At 55.9% G+C, this 17285-nt stretch overlaps 1 protein-coding gene across 1 annotated transcript; it reads left to right on the top strand.

The window, feature by feature from the left end:
- The first annotated feature begins 3907 nt into the window (after positions 1–3907).
- On the top strand, positions 3908–16691 carry VPS45 (vacuolar protein sorting 45 homolog). The gene is made up of 15 exons (XM_039710171.1): positions 3908–4218; positions 4313–4447; positions 4742–4802; positions 5227–5306; positions 5831–5899; positions 6118–6255; positions 6631–6741; positions 7991–8125; positions 8420–8533; positions 8778–8945; positions 10711–10869; positions 12046–12153; positions 12368–12489; positions 13789–13920; positions 16200–16691. The coding sequence occupies exons 1-15, from the start codon at positions 4126–4128 to the stop codon at positions 16285–16287; spliced, it is 1713 nt and encodes a 570-aa protein (XP_039566105.1). The 5' UTR covers positions 3908–4125; the 3' UTR covers positions 16288–16691.
- Positions 16692–17285: the final 594 nt, after the last annotated feature.

Genomic DNA, 17285 nt, shown 5'->3' on the forward strand with positions numbered 1-17285 from the left:
CGGCGCGACGGGGTGCGCGGCACCGGGAGAGCCCCGGGACCCCGGAGAGGGCCCGGGACCCCCGGGAGGGGCCCGAGACACCCGGAGAGGGGCCTGAGACCCTCAGTATGCGGCCTGAGACCCCCGTGAGGGGCCTGAGACCCTCAGTATGCGGCCTGAGACCCCCGTGAGGGGCCTGAGACCCTCAGTATGCGGCCTGAGATCCTCTATATGTGGCCTTAGAACCCCGTGAGGGACCTGAGACCCCCGTGAGGGGCTCGGGTTCCGTGAGGGGCCAGTGACACCCGTGAGGGGCCTGAGACCTCCATGAGGGGTCTGAGATCCCCGTGAGGGGACCGTGACCCCCTGTATTGGCCTGAGACCCCCTGTGAGGGGCCCAGGACCTCCATGAGGGGCCTGAGACCCCCGTGAGGGGCCTCTGACCCCTGTATGTGGCCCGGGACCCCCATGAAGGGCCTGGGACCCCTGTGAGGGGCCCATGACCTCCATGAGGGGCCCATGACCTCCATGAGGGGCCTGAGACCCCCTGTGAAGGGCCCAGGACCCTCATGAGGGGCTCAAGACCCCCATGAAGGCCCATGACCCCTGTGAAGGGCCTGGGACTCCTCTGAGGGGCCTGAAACTCCTGTGAGGGGCCCATGACCTCCATGAGGGGACTGAGACCCCCATGAGGGGCTCAAGACCCCCATGAGGGGCCCGTGACCCTCTGTGTTGGCCTGAGGTCTGGTGGCCAGAGCAGGGGCTGGTGATGCCACCAGCTGTGCCAGGATGTGCCAGGAAATGCTGGCACAGCTCCCACCGGCCCATTGCTGGTGAATTTTCCCCCTGGTTCATCTTCCTCTTCCTTGCTGGAGAAAACCTCCAGGTTTTGGGGTTTTTTTTGGTTTTTTTTCCTTTTTCCCAGGAAAAACGGAGGTGGGCCAGGCCCTGGGCTGGAGCAGTGGCCAGGGCGGCCGGGGGCTGCTGGGGCTGGTGGCAAACACGCCACGTCATGCCCACAGCTCAGCTGATCCCCACGCTGAATCCATCCTTTGTGTCCTGCCAGGAACCTGCCCTTGTTTGTGTCCTGCACAAAGGGATTGTTTGTGTGTCCGGGCAGGGAAATGTCCAGCACAGAAAGGACAGGCCCGGGGTTTGTCCCTGCTGGCTGCACAGTTTGTCCACACAGTGGATCCTGCCTGATGTCTCTGAGTGATCCCTGTGCTCTGGGTGATCCCTGTGCTCTGGAGGATCCCTGTGCTCCAGAGTGATCCCAATTATCCACAGTGATCCTTGTTCCTCACAGTGATCCCTGTGCTCTGGAATATTCCTGTTCTCCACAGTGATCCCAGTTCTCCACAGTGATCCCTGTTCTCCTGAATGATCCCAGTTCTCCAGAGTGATCCCCATTCTCCACAGTGATCCCAATTCTCCACAGTGATCCCAGTGCTCCACAGTGATCCCTGTTCCCCACAATGATCCCTGTGCTCTGGAATGTTCCTGTTCTCAGGAGTGATCCCAATTCTCCACAGTGATCCCTGTGCTCTGAATGATCCCCATTCCCCACAGTGTTCCCTGTGCTCTGGAATGTTCCCGTTCCCCACAGTGATCCCTGCCCGTTCCCTCTCACCCTGTCCCCCTCTGCTCCTCCTGGAGCCACAGCCAGGGCCCAGCACAATGCTAAACAGACATAAAACCCCATCTCATTCCTGACATCAGGAGTGATCCCAATTCTCCAGAGTGATCCTTGTTCCTCACAGTGATCCCTGCGCTCTGAATGATCCGCATTCCCCACAGTGTTCCCTGTGCTCTGGAATGTTCCTGTTCCCCACAGTGATCCCTGTGCTCTGGAATATTCCTGTTCCCCACAGTGATCCCAATTCTCCACAGTGATCCTTGATCTCCACAGTGATTCCAGATCTCCACAGTGATCCCTGTGCTCTGGAATGTTCCTGTTCCCCACAATGATCCCTGCCCGTTCCCTCTCACCCTGTCCCCCTCTGCTCCTCCTGGAGCCACAGCCAGGGCCCAGCACAATGCTAAACAGACATAAAACCCCATCTCATTCCTGACAGCTCCACTCAGAACCATTCCCAGACTGAGAAAAAGGGATTTTGAGGTGAATTAACCCTGAGGAGCCAGGGGAGCCCTTGGTGCTGCTGCTCCTCCAGGAGCTATGGGGACAGGGACAGGGACAGGGACAGGGACAGCTGCCCCACACAGGGCTGCCACAGGCTGCCCTGGCCCTTCCTCCTCAGAATGAGGAGTGGAGAACCCATTGCTTCTGAAATAATCAACACCAAATTCAACCCCTTAAAATAGCAGTGCCATAATCCCTGACAATCCTATTGCCTCAACTTAGGGACCAACGTCTGTCCTCGTGCCTGGGCAGTGGTGACAGGCCCAGGGCAGTTATTGGTGAGGTTAAACCAGGGTTATTTACAGGAATTATACTTGAATAGATTCTTATTCAAGAGTTAGAAGGTTAAAATTATTAAGGTTGAAAAGTGGTTATTAAAATTATTAAGGTTTAAAAGAATTATAAGGTTTAAATTAAAAATTACAGCAAACACAGAGGTCTTTTCTAGCCTAAACAATTCCATTATTTCAATCACTCCCACCACACTAATTTGCCTGTGGGGAATGAAAAGTGTAAAATAGAATAAAAGTTGCTTAAAATGTTTTACCTGCAAAGCAGGGATAAACATCCACCGAGAAGCCTCAGAGGTTTGGTTTGTGATTAATTTCATTAAGGGTTTGTCTTCCCTAAGGACAAGGCTGGATTTAAAGAGGAGATGACACCCTGGGTCTGGTTAGTTCACAAATAAAATCCAAAAGCATTTCTAAGGAAACTGGACGATAACTAAACCAGCACTTTCCAGACACTGAATCATTTAACAATAAGGCCAGAAATCAATCAAATCAGATGCAATTAAATCCCAATTTTTTATACCATGTGCCATTATTTAAAATATCTCAATATTTTATTTGGGATAAAATATCCCAATATTATTTATATTTGGGTATAAAATATCCCAATATTTTATACCATTTGCTCCTTTGGCCAGGAGCACCCACACACTCCTTAAGGCATCACTTTGGATATGAGAAACAAAATCAGGCAAAATGTGAGAAAGAAAATACTGGAGTTGCGTTTTTCTAGGCAAATCCCTATTTAAACCACTCAAATCTTTGGGGTTTGTACATTTCCAGCCTCTAGGAAAGAAGACTTGAAGGGTTTGGAAGTGAAAAGTAAAATCTCATCAGGAAATGGAAGGATTAAAGACGCCAAAGGTGTCCGTCACTCCGAGAGGAAGCAGGGAGCCCCTTAATTGGAAATGAAAGGCAGGACACACTCATTAATTAATTGTTATCCCCGCTATAAATAGGGCTTCGGCAGCGGGGAGTGCCTGGCCCGGGTCAGCTCTGTCCTGCCGGGAATAGCTCCTAATCCCAGCGTGCTGCTCCCGGGATTAGCGGGGCCGGGCTGCTCCCGGAGCGCTCCCCAGCCCAAATTCGGCGGAACCGGGCCACGTCCTTTATCCTTGGGGACCCTCGGGTGTGCCCAGCCTCGCTTGGGGTGGATCCGCGAGGATTTGGGGATGCTTGGGGTGGGTTTGGGTAGACCTGGAGGGGGTTTGTGTGTGTTTGGGGTGGGTTTAGGTTTGGTTTAGGGTGGATTTAGTGCGGATTACAGCGGGTTTGTGTCCTTTTAATGTATGTTTAGGTGGGTTTAAGTATGTTTGGGGTGAGTCTGCCTGGGTTCAGTGTCAAACTGCTCGGCTCCCCTCGGGAGGGAAGGACGGGCCGGGGCTGGCGGACTACAACTCCCAGCAGGCCGCGGGGCCGGACGAGGTGGGACCGAGTAGTGCCGAAGCGAGCCCGAAGAGGGTCGAATCGGGCCGAAGCGAGCCCGAAGAGCCCCGAAGCAGGGCCGAAGAGGGTCGAATCGGGCCGAAGCGAGCCCGAAGAGCTCCGAATCGGGCCGAAGCCAGGCCGAAGAGCCCCGAAGCAGGGCCGAAGAGGGCCGAATCGGGCCGAAGCCAGGCCGAAGAGCTCCGAATCGGGCCGAAGCGAGGCCGAAGAGCCCCGAAGCAGGGCCGAAGCGGGTGAGGGGCAGCCCGGTAGAGCAGCATCCCCGCCAAGATGAACGCGGTGCTGGCGGTCCGGCAGTACGTGTCCAAGATGATCGAGGACAGCGGCCCCGGCATGAAGGTGCTGCTGATGGACCGGGAGACGGTGAGGAGCGGCTGGGCCGGGAGCGTGAGGGCGGCGGGGCCGGGAGCCGGGCCCGGGCTCGCCGTGACGGGCGCTGCCCCCCTGCCGCCCGCAGACCGGGGCCGTGAGCGTGGTGTACACCCAGTCCGAGATCCTGCAGCGCGAGGTTTATCTCTTCGAGCGCCTCGACTCGCCCAACAGGGAGCCCATGAAGCACCTCAAGGCCATCTGCTTCCTGAGGCCCACCAAGGTACGGAGCAGAGCCGGGGGAACGGCCTCAGATCGTGCTGGGGAGGTTTAGGTTGGATATTCAGAATTCCTAAATGGAAAGGGTTGTTCAGCCCTGGCACAGGGCAGTGGTGGAGCCACAGTGCCTGGAATTGTTCAAATCCGTGTGGATGTGGCAGTTGGGCCAGGGGTCCGTGGTGGCTTTGGCAGTGCTGGGGGAATGGCTGGACACCAGGATCTGAGGCTTTTCCAACCCTCAGGATTCCATGATTCCCTGTTCCTTACCTCTGCTCTCCCCGGTGCTGTTTCCATCCAGGAGAACGTGGAGCTCCTGGTGCAGGAGCTGCGAAGGCCCAAGTACAGCGTCTACTTCATCTGTGAGTACAAAGAGCCCAGGGCTCCTGGAGCTCCATAAATCTGGGACAGGCTCCCAGTGTGGATGGGACAGGCTCCACACCTCAGTGCACCTTCCTGTGCCAGGTGTACCAGGCAGGGACTTCCCACCTGTCCTGCTCACGTTCCATGGGTTTGGGAATGAGGCAGAATGACTCCAGCTGCTCTGCTGCAGGCCAGGAATGAGTCTGGGGGAATCCAGGAACTGGGTGAAGTGGCCTCTAGATGTCATTGTGGCTCTGCAGGACGCTGGGGAGATGGGCAGGGAGCGAGCTGGGAGCATCCCTGGGAGGTGGCTCGGGATTCCAGCACCTGCAGGGTTACAGGGTGTCTGTGGGATCTGCTCCAGAGGGGATCAGGCTGCCATCCCACATGGAGCCCCACTGTCCCTTCCCTGTCTCCTCCCAGATTTCAGCAACGTCATCAGCAAGAGCGATGTGAAGGCCTTGGCTGAGGCTGATGAGCAGGAGGTCGTGGCTGAAGTCCAGGTGAAGTTTAGGTGTTTTAGGGAGATCCAAACTCAAAAAGGGAAGGTCCAGGCTGCCAGACCTGGGAGCAGGAGGGTTGTTCCCAACTGGTGCATGCCAGGGATGGGCACAAATGTGGGATGAAGAAGTAAAAGACAGAAATTTCTCTGTGCCCTGGGCTCTCACAGCTGCTGCTGGTTTTGGTGCTGCCCAGTTCAAATCCACGTGGATGTGGCACTTGAGGACACGGGTTAATGGTGGCCTTGGCAGTGCTGGAGGGACAGTTGGACCCAGTGGTCTCAGGGGGCTTTTCCAAAGTCAGAAATTCCATGGTTCCACGTTTGTGGTGCTGATGAGGAGCTGGGCACTGCAGCAATGCCCAGCACCACTGGGAGGGGAGTTCTCAGCGGGGTTTGGGGTGCAGGAAGGAAGGATGCTCTGAGCCCCTGTGCCCAGGGGGTGGTGAGGGCTGGGTGGCCAGTGCTGGCCCGTGGCTGTGCCTGGGCTCAGGGTCAGACACAGGACTGTCCTGCTCCCCTCCCCAGGAGTTCTATGGCGACTACATTGCAGTGAACCCACACGTCTTCTCCCTGAACCTGCTGGGCTGCTGTCGGGTAGGAACACGGCGAGTTGGCCTTGCTTTGAGTAATGTGGAGCTCTTGGGGTGATGGGAGCTGCTGGGGGGGAATGAGCCTTGGCAAGGACATTTTGTGTTCAGCCTCTGGGTGCCTGCTGCTCCAGCACAGCTGTGCTTTCCTGTGAGACTTCAGGACTTAAAAACAAAGATGGGGGGAAGTTTGGGACTGCAGTGAGGTGCAGCCTTTCCTTCCAGGGCCGCAGCTGGGACCCGGCTCAGCTCACCAGGACGACCCAGGGGCTCACTGCCCTGCTGCTGTCCCTGAAGAAGTGCCCCATGATCCGCTACCAGCTCTCCTCAGAGCCAGCAAAGCGCTTGGCCGAGTGCGTGAAGGTGAGAGCAGCCCCCAGCTCATCCCAAAGGATCAATTCAGTCTTGGTTAGTCCTTTACACGTGGAGGGAAACAGCTGTTTGGTAAATTCCTGTAAATTCCATCAGTTACTTCGAGGCACTGGGCAGGTCGTGTCCTGCTGTGCTCCCAGTACAGCATTCCCAGTTCCCTGGGGCCTTCAGCTCCTCCCTGGCAGTGCAGACAAAGCAGCACAGTTGGGCTGTCACCCTCCCTTCCCTCTGTGCCTGAGAGGTTGCCTTTTCCAGGCGTTCCAGCTGGGATTTTTCCCATTTTTTCCCATTTTTCCCCATTTCTGCACGAGCCTTTTCCAGGCCTTCCAAGTGGCATTTTTCCCATTTTTCCCCATTTCTGCACAGCAAGTGATCACGAAGGAGTACGAGCTGTTTGATTTCCGGCGCACCGAGGTCCCTCCCCTGCTCCTCATCCTGGACCGCTCGGACGATGCCATCACCCCCCTGCTGAACCAGGTGAGTCACAGCCAGCTGTGCCAGCTGTGCCAGGCTATGCCAGGCTGGGAGTCCTGCAGCAGCTGGAGTTCAACCCCTGGCAGGTTGTGGGTTGGATGTAGGAGAGAAAAGTCTTGCTTCCCACCCCCAATCCTTGCAAAACTCCTCTGTTATTCCCTAGCTGAGTTTTCCAGACCTGAATGGGGTTTTTTTATGCTGACTTCAGTGGAAGATGGACCCAGCACCCTGAAAAACAGGGCCACCAGCACTTCCATGTGGCTTCTGGAGCCCCAGTGCTTGGCAGGGCCTTTCCCAAGGGTTGTTTGTGGGGCTGTGGGCAGCACAGCGCTGTCGAGTGACCTTGCCCTGCTGAGTCTCCCTCTGTTATTGATGGCTGTTGGATTTGCTGGGAGCTGTTGGATTTATTTGGTCCATGCTGTGCTGCAGATCCTGGCAGGATCTGTGGTGGTCTGCCTTCGTTTCTGTGGGGTTCCCTTGGAACCTGGGGATCAGGAGTTGCACCTGGGTGGCATCAGCAGCCCCAGAGGTGCTGTAACACCAGTTCTGCAGGAGCTGGAGGTGACATCTGTGTCACAGAGGGGTGTGGCTGTCACAGCCCAGCCCACACCTGGTTTGTGGTGTTCAGCATTGTGCTCAGCATCAGGCATTATCTGCTGTTTCAGGATTTCCTGTCCCAAAGAGATTCCCGGGGATGTAAATGGAGTGTTGGGCATGGCAGGGCTCTGATCAGCTGTCACTGTTCTCTCTGGGTTATTATTAGACTTCTCAGGATAAAAATAGAAACTCCTGATGTGCAGAAATTCTCCTGCCAGTGGAGCATGGAGGGAATTCTGCAGTGGAACTGTGGGACCTCTCCCTGCCTGGAATGAAAGTTGGGGGGTTTGATGGCAGCAGAGGTGTTGATCCCTTTGCAGTCCATGTGGAAGGTACCTGCAGGAATTCCTGATCTGGTGGGAAGTGAACAGGATGGGTTTAGTATCCCTTCCAACCCCAACCATCCCATGATGCTGTGATTCTGGAGTGACCCTGGAGGGGGGTGGTTTCCTTCTGCACTGTCTCCTGATCAAATAATCATCTGATTATTTATCAGTGATTATTTTAATCAGAATGCTCTGGCTGGTCTGAGTGACACGCTCCCAAACTCCGCCGCGTGTCCTGGGGTAGCAGGAGCAGCTCTGGTTCAGCTGAAATCCATTGATTTCCCAGTGCTGTGTCTCACCAAGGTCACCCCTTTGCCTTCCCCTGGCAGTGGACATACCAGGCCATGGTCCACGAGCTGCTGGGCATCAACAACAACCGCATCGACCTGTCGCGGGTGCCAGGGATCAGCAAGGACCTGCGCGAGGTCGTGCTGTCAGCTGAGAACGACGAGTTCTATGCCAATGTAAGTGTCCCAGGGGGGTTCACCTGCACCCACATCTGGGGGTTTGACACAGGAAAGGAGCTGCCCCATGAGTTTGAGCCTCAGGGTGGGGATGTGGCATTTGTGACCGTCAGTGTGCAGCAGCACACTGGCTGTGATATCTGATGTCCTGGAAAATGTGTTGGTAGTTTGGTTTCAAGCCCTGCTGCAGGTTTTGGGGGGATGGAGCCACCTTCTCCCAGCTGCTCAAGGCTCTTCTTTGTTTAAGACTCTCTCAAGTGAGTTTCCCTCTGCTTCCCATCTTGTTCCACACAGAACATGTACCTGAACTTCGCTGAGATTGGCACCAACATCAAGAACCTGATGGAGGATTTCCAGAGGAGGAAGCCAAAGGAGCAGCAGAAGCTGGAGTCCATAGCAGATATGAAGGTATGGACAAAGCCCATCCCAGCTGTGTCCCATCCTTTAATGTTAGGAGTAAATAAAAAGTACATCCCTCCCAGAAATCTCCTGGTGATGAGACAAATCCTGTGGGCTCCTGGGATCAAGGTGTCTGATCCTCTGCACACCTGCAGAGCACTGCTGGGAATTTGTACAGTTTATGGCTGCACCCGTCTTCTACTATCTCCTGCTTTTCCCTGGAAGCACCCAGTGCCTCAGTTTCCCATCACAGGCCTTTGTGGAGAACTACCCTCAGTTCAAGAAGATGTCAGGCACAGTGTCCAAGCACGTGACAGTGGTGGGGGAGCTGTCGCGGCTCGTGGCCGAGCGGAACCTGCTGGAGGTGTCAGAGGTGGAGCAGGAGCTGGCCTGCCAGAGTGACCATTCCAGTGCCCTCCAGGTACTCATCCTGGCTCTGCACGGGGGGGTTTCATCCCATCACTCCCTTGGGAGGGGGGATTTGATGCTGGGAGGCAGTGGGAGCTGTGTGTGGATGCCCTGTGGGGAGGGACACTGTGTGTGGAATTGCTCCTCAGTGCTCAGCTCAGATGGGAATGAGTCATCGTTAATAACTGGCTTGAGAAGCATCTTTGCAAATCCTGTCCTTACATCCCACAATCCAACATTCTTTCATTATATTCAGCCAGTTGGTTTCTGGCAGGATAAAACAACCTCAATGCTGTGCAGGAGCTGATGTGTTTGCTGGGCAGGAGAAGACCTGGAATCCATGGAATTGCCTTTACCTCTGTTTTTTAAGAAAAGCCACTGGAAAGAGTCTTAGATCCAAGATTTCTTTGGCAGAGAGGCCTGGAAAAGCTGGAGGGAGGCTCTGTGACAGCTGAGCGTGGCCCCTTGTGCTGTGAGCAGAGCAGGGTCTGGCAGAGTCAGTGGTGATGGATTTGGGCTGGTGTTCAACAGCAGCTTTGGGATGGGGCTGGCTCAGAGCAGGCTTGGAGCAGCCACTCACTTCTGAGAAATGATTCCTTGATTTTCAGTAGTGGAGGGGGATTCCCAACACTTAACAGACCCTTGCATGGCACTGGGGAAGCAGAGGGACTGGGAAATGAGGAACAGCCTCTCCAGCAGGTTTGAGATCAGTTTCTTCCCCACCTCTGTGACTCTGAACTGCAGGTGGGGGCCGAGGGGATGACACTGGACTGTCCCCAGGGGTGGAATGTGCTCCCATCCCCTGGGCTGATGCTTCCCTCTGGACCAGTGAGTGTAGGGATGGGATTCCATAGCTGGTGTCTGGCAGGATTTACATGGCTGAGTATGGAGCTGGGAATGCAGCCAGGAATGTGTTTGCTGGAAGCAGCCTCTGAGGTCCTCAGGCTGTATCACTGTCTCCAGCTCAGGTTGTTGCAGTTTAAAAGTCAAATAGTCCCAGTCTGCTCCCTCCCTGCTCCATGAGCCATGATTTTTGATGGAATATACACAGCACAGAGCTGGTGCCAGGTGAATCCTGGTGCTCCTGGGGTCACCTTGGTCCTGTTCTACACAAACAGCATTTCTGCAGTTTTAGAGCACAAATGCTGCCTCAGTTTCCTTCCAGTCCTGTGCCTGAAGAGCCCTGTTGTATTTCTGGCAGCTGAGGCCACTGGGAGATATTGCAGCAGCTTGGAAGTAAATGGAAACCCCTGTAGGTGGGATCTTTGTCCCTGCAGCCCCCCTGCCCTGGGCTGTCCCTGCTGCAGCTCCCGACGGCAGCAAGAAGGGCAAGGCCAGGGGACAAGGAGCAGCAGCCAGAGCCTGGAATAAGGGTGGAATTGTTCTCCCCTGATGTCACTTCAGGGATTGTTGGATCTCTGGTGGACTTGCCCCCCTCCCAGTCTGGGACGCTTGGGTTCTTCCTCCCCTGGGCTCTCATTAACCCTGACACAGAGCGTGAATGGAGGGTTGGAATCCCAGCTCCTGCCATGGACAATGGGTTTTCTGTTCTCTGCTTCCTGCTGGTCCTGCCACTGCCAGCACAGGAACCTCCCTGGGGCTCCGGCTCTCCCCTCACAGGTGAATTCCTGACCTTGAGTGGTGAAATTCCTCTTGATCCTCCTCACAGCCAGGATTTTATGCTGTTTTTAGTCCCTGGGCAGTGCTCAGTGTCCCTGAGCAGTGCTGGTGCCCCTGGGCAGTGCCCGGTGTCCCTGAGCAGTGCCGGTGTCCCGCAGAGCGTGCGGCGGCTGCTGCAGAGCCCGCGGGTGTCGGAGCTGGACGCGGCGCGGCTGGTGATGCTCTACGCGCTGCGCTACGAGCGCCACGCCAGCAGCGGCCTCCCGGCGCTCCTGGAGGAGCTGCGCGGCCGCGGAGGCAGCGACAGGTACCGCAAGGTAACCCGGGGAGGGGCAGGACGGGGGCAGGTACTGCGGGGTAACCCCGGGATGGGGCAGGTACCACCAAGTAACCCCAGGATGGGGCAGGACGCCGGGCAGGTACATCTGGGTAACCCAGGGGAGGGGCAGGACGTGGGGCAGGTACCGTGGGGTAACCCCAGGGTGGGCAAGATACCACCAGGTAACCCTGGGGTAGGGCAGGATGGGGGGCAGGTACTGTGGGGTAACTTTGGGGTGGGGTAGGATGGGGGGCAGGTACCTCAGAGTAACCCCAGGACAGGGGGCAGGTACTGTGGGGTAACTTTGGGGTGGGGCAGGATGGGGGGCAGGTACTGCCAGGTAATCCCGTGATGGGGCAGGTACCTCAGGGTTACCCCAGGGTGGGGCAGGATGGGGGCAGGTACCCCCATGTCCCCCAGGATGGGGCAATCGCTGCTGTTTGGGGTGAAACCCGCCTGCTCCAGGTCAGCCCAGGGCGGTGTTGTTGCTCAGAGCTCGGGTGGCACCTGTGGGTGTGGCTTTAAAAGGTGTTTTCAGTAGGTGACTCAATTTCCATTTTCTAAATCAGTGGAAATGAGGCAGAATGACTGCAGCTGGTTTGGGGTTCAAGTCCAATCCTGCAGTTCAGGAATTAGTGAATAGGGGTTGGACTCCAGAGGTCCCTTCCACTCCTGACTAGTCTGTGATTCCATGACATTATGAAGGATTTAATAAAGAGGGGATGGCAGGAGCCTGCTGGGAGGGGAGTGCAGCACCTTCATGGGCCTGGGATGTGCTTCCTCTCTCCTCTTCCTCGCCCACTTTCCCCAGCTCCTGCAGCACAGGCAGTGGCTGCAGCGAGGGGCTGGGGCTGGCGAGGAGCTGCCAGGGAGGGAAGAGGCAGCAGTGCCAGGAGCAGCTGGGGAGGAGGTGGAGGAGAGGGATGATGTCAGCTCGTGTGGAGGAGCTGGTGTCGCTGCTGCAGGCGATGCAGATGAAGCCTCTCCTCAAGCAGGAGGGTCGGGGTGGGCTGGGGGGCGTGGGGGTGCTGCTGCTCTGCCCCCTCACCTCCATTTGGATCATCTCCGTGGCTCCTTGTCCCCATTCCACGCCCCCGTGGGGTGTCTGCAGTGACTCCCCAGCACAGCCTGGAGGAGTGGCAGGCTGACGGGGCTCTGCCCTCTCCCTGCACAGCTGGTGTCTGCCGTGGTGGAGTACGGAGGGAAGCGGGTCCGAGGCAGTGACCTGTTCAGCCCCAAGGATGCCGTGGCCATCACCAAGCAGTTCCTCAAAGGCCTGAAGGTACTGAGATGCCTTGGGGAAATGGGGACAGACTCAAAACTGCAGCCCACAGGAGCAGGGCTTGTTGGCTCAGTGGCTTCAGAGCCTGATTCCACTGAGAACAACAGCAGTGAGCTGCTGGAAATCCTAATTTCAGTCCTAAATTCAGGGGTGGTGCCTCTGCTGATCCTCCTTCCTTGCTGCCACTTCCTAAAGAGCTTCTCTCTGGCCACAGGGCATTGAGAATGTGTACACCCAGCACCAGCCCCTGCTCCAGGAAACCCTGGACCAGCTCATCAAGGGAAAGCTCAAGGACAGCCAGTACCCCTACCTGGGCCCCAACACACTCCGGGACAGGTACGTGGGGCCTTTGGGGCAGAGCCTGCACTGGGACATCCCTGCTGTCCCCAGCACTGTCCCCACAGCGGGGTGGGACTGATGGTGAACAGAGCTGGGGCTTGGCACAGAAATCTCTTGATTGTAGAGGTCTCATATCCCCAAGAATGTTCCCTGGAGAAGGTTCCCAGGACTGGGGGATGTCTCATCCTGGTTTGCCGTGCTGGCTCGGGTGTGCCATTCCTGTTGGGTGGCTCAGGGGAAGGATGAAGCCCTTGCTCCTTGGAGCTGGCTCTGTGATGGTGTTTGGGGACTGCCAAAACCAGTCCAGCTGCAGCTCTCCTGAGCCAGTGCTGTTCCCAGTGGAAGTGGGATCCTGCTGGAGAGGCTCCTGCAGACCTAACCCAGACTGAGGAGGCTTTGGGTGCTTAGTGGTGACACAGATCATGTTGGGAAAGGACTGATCTCACCTTTTTCATGAGTTTTCCCTGCTTTCCCACATCCCCTTGGGCAGAGGGGCAGTGATGTGGGGATCATGGAGATCTAGTGGCCAACATTCTCCCTCTCTGCCTGTGTCCCAGCCAGGCAGGAGCAGCTTTGCTCTGGGTCGTGTTGTCCATGCAGTGATCCAAGAAAGAAATCCCTGGTGTTGCTCATTCCAAGGGATTGGGAGGGTGGCTACAGGAGAAGGAAGGAGCAGGATGTGCACAGCAACCTGAGTTTGTGTTGGGATGGAGGAAGGCTCCATCCTTTCCCCGCTTCCTCTTGCTTGGCTTCTCTCCAGCATCCCACATTTCCCTGCTGGCTGGGAGATGTCCCCTCAGGTGAACTGAGGCACAAATCCTGGCAGTTCCTGATCAGTCACTGAGCCTGGGAGCTCCCAGGCAGCGCCGTGTCCTTGCCTGACTCCAGAATCGATCCTGATTTCCCAGCCCCAGCAGATCATGCATTAAACATGGCACGTGGATCCACAGGGGTGCTGCTGCTGCTGGAGGCTGCTCGGGGCTGTGGGTGAAAGTTCAGCAGAGGTTTTGGGGGATTCTGTGGGTTGTTTTCAGCTCCCAGCCCAGCACATCACAGGGATGAGGGAGGGTCTAGAGGAGGCACCCTCAGGATCATGGATCACTGCCTCCAAGGTGCAGGATTTATCCCTGGCTTTGTCTGATCCCAACTCAATATTTGTGGCTGCTCCATCCCAGAAAATATCCAAGGCCAGGTTGGTCAGGGCTTGGATCCACCTGATCTGCCAGGTGTCCCTGAGAAATGAGCTTTTAGGTCCCTTCAAGCCAAACCATTCCGTGATTTGTGCCTTTATCCCAGGCCTCAGGACATCATTGTGTTCCTCATTGGAGGAGCCACCTACGAGGAGGCTCTGGCTGTGTTCAACCTGAACCGCTCCAACCCCGGCGTCCGCATCGTCCTGGGTGGGACCACCATCCACAACACCAGGAGGTAAAGCCCACCCCTCTGCACAGCCTGCTGTGAAACTGCTGCCACGGCAGCAATTTGGGATGCCTGGGGGATCCCCACGTGGAAATGGGTGTCAGTGCTCCACACCCAGCTCTGCTCATGGTGGCTCAGGGACAGATCCCTGAGCTGGAGGTTTAACTTGGATTTCCATGAGTTCAAGGGCAGGCAAGTAGAGTTTTCCACAGAGTTTTTCTAGTTTATAACACTGGGAAGCCAGGGCAGCACATGGAATTAAGCACTGAATGAACCTGCAGCTGCTTTGCTGAAGGTGGGCAAAGATCCCTGTCAGTATGGAATTCCCAGTGGGAAATGTCTGGTTTATAAATACAAATAACTTTTCCTGAACCAAATTTACTCACTTTGGGGACAGGAAAGAATTGATGCCTCAGTGGGAATTGCTTCCCATGAGCACAGCTTGCTGCTGGCCAGGCAGAAGAGCAGGAATTCTTTCCAGATTCCCAGTGCTCAGTGTGGGATGGTGGGAAAATCCTGAGCTGCTGCTGCTGAAGCTCAGGATCTGCAGCTCCATCATTGGATCTGCTTGGATTGGTGCTGCTAGGAGCCACCCGGGCTGGTTTGGGCTCTGCTGCTGTGCAGTCCCTGAATTATTTACAGAAAAGCTGGGATTCTGTATCCAAATTTGCATTTCAAAGAATGAAGTGGGGGGAGAGAAAAAAAAAAAAGGGAAAATAAAAGGAAGGGCTGGATGTGGCCTGGTCCTGCCTGGGGAGGACAGCAAAGGGCCTGTTCTGCAACAGCCCTGTCCCAAATGATCCATTTTCTCTTGGATAAGGTTTCCCTGAGGATGGAAGGACAATAAAACTCTCTCCTCTCCAGTGTTATCCACAATTCCAGCACAGTGCCCTAGGATCAGGGATATCTCAGCACATCCATGAGGTGTCTGATACAAGGAAAGCCAGGTTTTAGTGAGTCCCACCCCCTCACATAATCCATGGCCTTGCTGATTCCCGTGGGATTAGGGCAGATCTGTCACCAGAAACAAGGGGATTTGGGTGTTAATGCACCAAGCAGCCGTGTAAGCACCTAATCCTGCTCCCATTGTTCTTACTCCCTGCTGGAACTGGGACCAACATCTGTGGGCCCAGAGGGGTGGCCCAAAGGATGGAGAATCTGCTCTTCTCCCAGGGATTCCAGAGCAATTCCACAGGGTTTGGAGGAGAAAGGGTTACAAAGGATCAATAATCGGATCAAAAAGGGTTGCCAGGAACATCTGGTGCTGGGGCTGACTCATCCTGGGCAGGTTGAGATGAACCTGCTGGGACTAATCCCAGGATGTGGGGCCTGACCCAGTTACCCAGTTACAGCCCCTGCATCCTCCTGGGGACCCTGCTGGCTGCACAAGGCTCATTTCTCCTGGGAGCTCCATCTCCAGGCCCTGGCTGGGTGGAGCAGCTGTGGAGGTACCTGCAGATGCCTGTGCTGGGTCCTCACCTGTTCCTGCAGGATCTGGGGGGGTTTGTGCTGTGCTGCAGCCCATCCCTGGAGGGCAGGTGGGAGTTTGGCTCTTGCCTCCAGTCACTCCAGACTGGGAATGTTGCTCAGGAACCCTGAGGTGTCATTGTCACAGGCACAACCTGCTCCAGACAGCACAGAACCCCTAAAAACACCAGTCATTCCCTGCCAGAGCTCAGTTCTGCCTGGTTCTAGTGCCTAAAAATAACCTGGAGGAGGGAGAGCTCAGGCTGGAACACAAAGCCAGGTGCCAGAGCCTGTGCCAGAGCTGATGCCACCGTGGGCAGTGCCCTGGCTGTGCCCCCTCCCAGCTGTGTCTGAGGGGGCTCAGAGCTGGGTGTTGCTGCAGGGTTTTGCAGATTTGAGGGTTTTATTATTTTTCAAGCCCCTCAAGATACACAACCTGAGCTGCTCCAGCCCCAGTTTAGGGGATTCCCGTTTCTGTAGGATTTGTGGCATATCTTGGTTTGCATTTCTTTATCTTTTGGGGTATTTTTTGAAGCATTGCTGTTGAGATCACCTGATCAGCACACTGAGGGATGAGTCAGCCTGGGAATGGCCGTGGTGTCTCATTGCCAGAGGAACCATCCTCAGGCTGCATCCTTCCAGCTGGGAGCATTCCTGCCTTTGGGAGCTGCTCCGAGCCATGGGTGGGTGATGCCAGCAGCCCTGAGGCTTGTGCTGGGGACAATCACAGCCCCTCAGGCCTTTGACACTTCTGGGACAAGCATCAGGGAGCCATGAGCCCCTCTGTCCCCTGTTCCACTGACCTGAGCCTGTCCCAGCAGCTTCCTGGAGGAGGTCACAGCCGCAGGATTCCGCGGTCGAAGCGCTGACAGCTCCCAAGTCCCACCAAGGTCCAGCAGCCGACGGTGAATCCTGAAGGAATGAAAGGAATAAATACTTTTTTTTGCACATTCAGAGCAGAGCAGGATGTTCCTGCCCTGCAGCTGGAGCTTCCCTTCCACACCCAGCATGGCAGCGAATGCTGGAGCTGGCACTAGCCCAGCAGAAAGGATGTGCCCCCTCTGCAGCTCCTCGTCGTCCCCTCACAAACAGCTCCAGGACTGGGATGGAGAGCTTGAGGGGAGCCTGGGAAAGCCCCTGAATCCCTGCAGCTCCTGGCTCTTTACAGGACACACTGGATGAGTCCCATGAGGAGCCCAGCAATGCTGCTCCACGCAGGGGGAGCAGCTGTGGGGGTGTGGCTGGTGGGCACAGGAGCCCTTTGCTGTTGTCTGTAAATGTTGATTCCTATTAAATCCCCCACTTTGGCTGAATCTGTCTGCTAGATGATTCCCACTTTCCCTTTCCCAAGGCCACAAGGTGCAGCTACAGCCTGAGCCTCCATGGGAGCTTTTGCTCCCCTCCAGGACCACACCAAGGAACCTGAAACTGTGTTTCCAGCTCTGCTCCCCGGCCTCTAATCAGGCCTTGATTGGGAATTAACAAGCCAGATCAAATGAAATGAGCTCCTAAATCCCTGGGAATTATCTTGGCATCACAACTAAGTCCTGTTGATGTGGGAGAGAGCAAAGCCCTGTAGGGAGGGGAGCTGGCCCTGGGGGTCCTGGGCAGCTCTTTGGGGAAGGGAGGGGGGAACACAGCCTGTGCTGTGGGGTGGAACTGGGGGGCCACCTGTATGGCGAAATTTTGGTGAATTTTGGGTCATTGGGACAGGAAAACCACAAGAATTCCCCCTTACAGGTGCCTCAGGTGTCTGACAGCCTGAGACCCCAACAGAGGGGAGCTGAGTCACAGTTGTCAGAGGATACTGGGCAGCCCCCTGCCCCATCCACTCCTCCAGCAGCCCCTTCCCCAGACACCAGGGATGTAACTGTTGTCAGAGACACAGAAAAGCATGTGTCCTAATT

This window comes from Passer montanus, unplaced genomic scaffold (assembly GCF_014805655.1).
Source record: "Passer montanus isolate IOZ18808 unplaced genomic scaffold, ASM1480565v1 scaffold224, whole genome shotgun sequence".
In the NCBI taxonomy this organism is placed as follows: domain Eukaryota; kingdom Metazoa; phylum Chordata; class Aves; order Passeriformes; family Passeridae; genus Passer; species Passer montanus.

What these genes read in the sequence shown, in the direction of transcription:
- VPS45 (XM_039710171.1), top strand. Translation starts at nt 4,126, where the DNA reads ATGAACGCGGTGCTGGCGGTCCGGCAGTACGTGTCCAAGATGATCGAG. An exon ending in TGCTGATGGACCGGGAGACG is followed by an intron (nt 4,219 to 4,312) that starts GTGAGGAGCGGC and finishes TGCCGCCCGCAG; the next exon opens with ACCGGGGCCGTGAGCGTGGT. An exon ending in GCTTCCTGAGGCCCACCAAG is followed by an intron (nt 4,448 to 4,741) that starts GTACGGAGCAGA and finishes GTTTCCATCCAG; the next exon opens with GAGAACGTGGAGCTCCTGGT.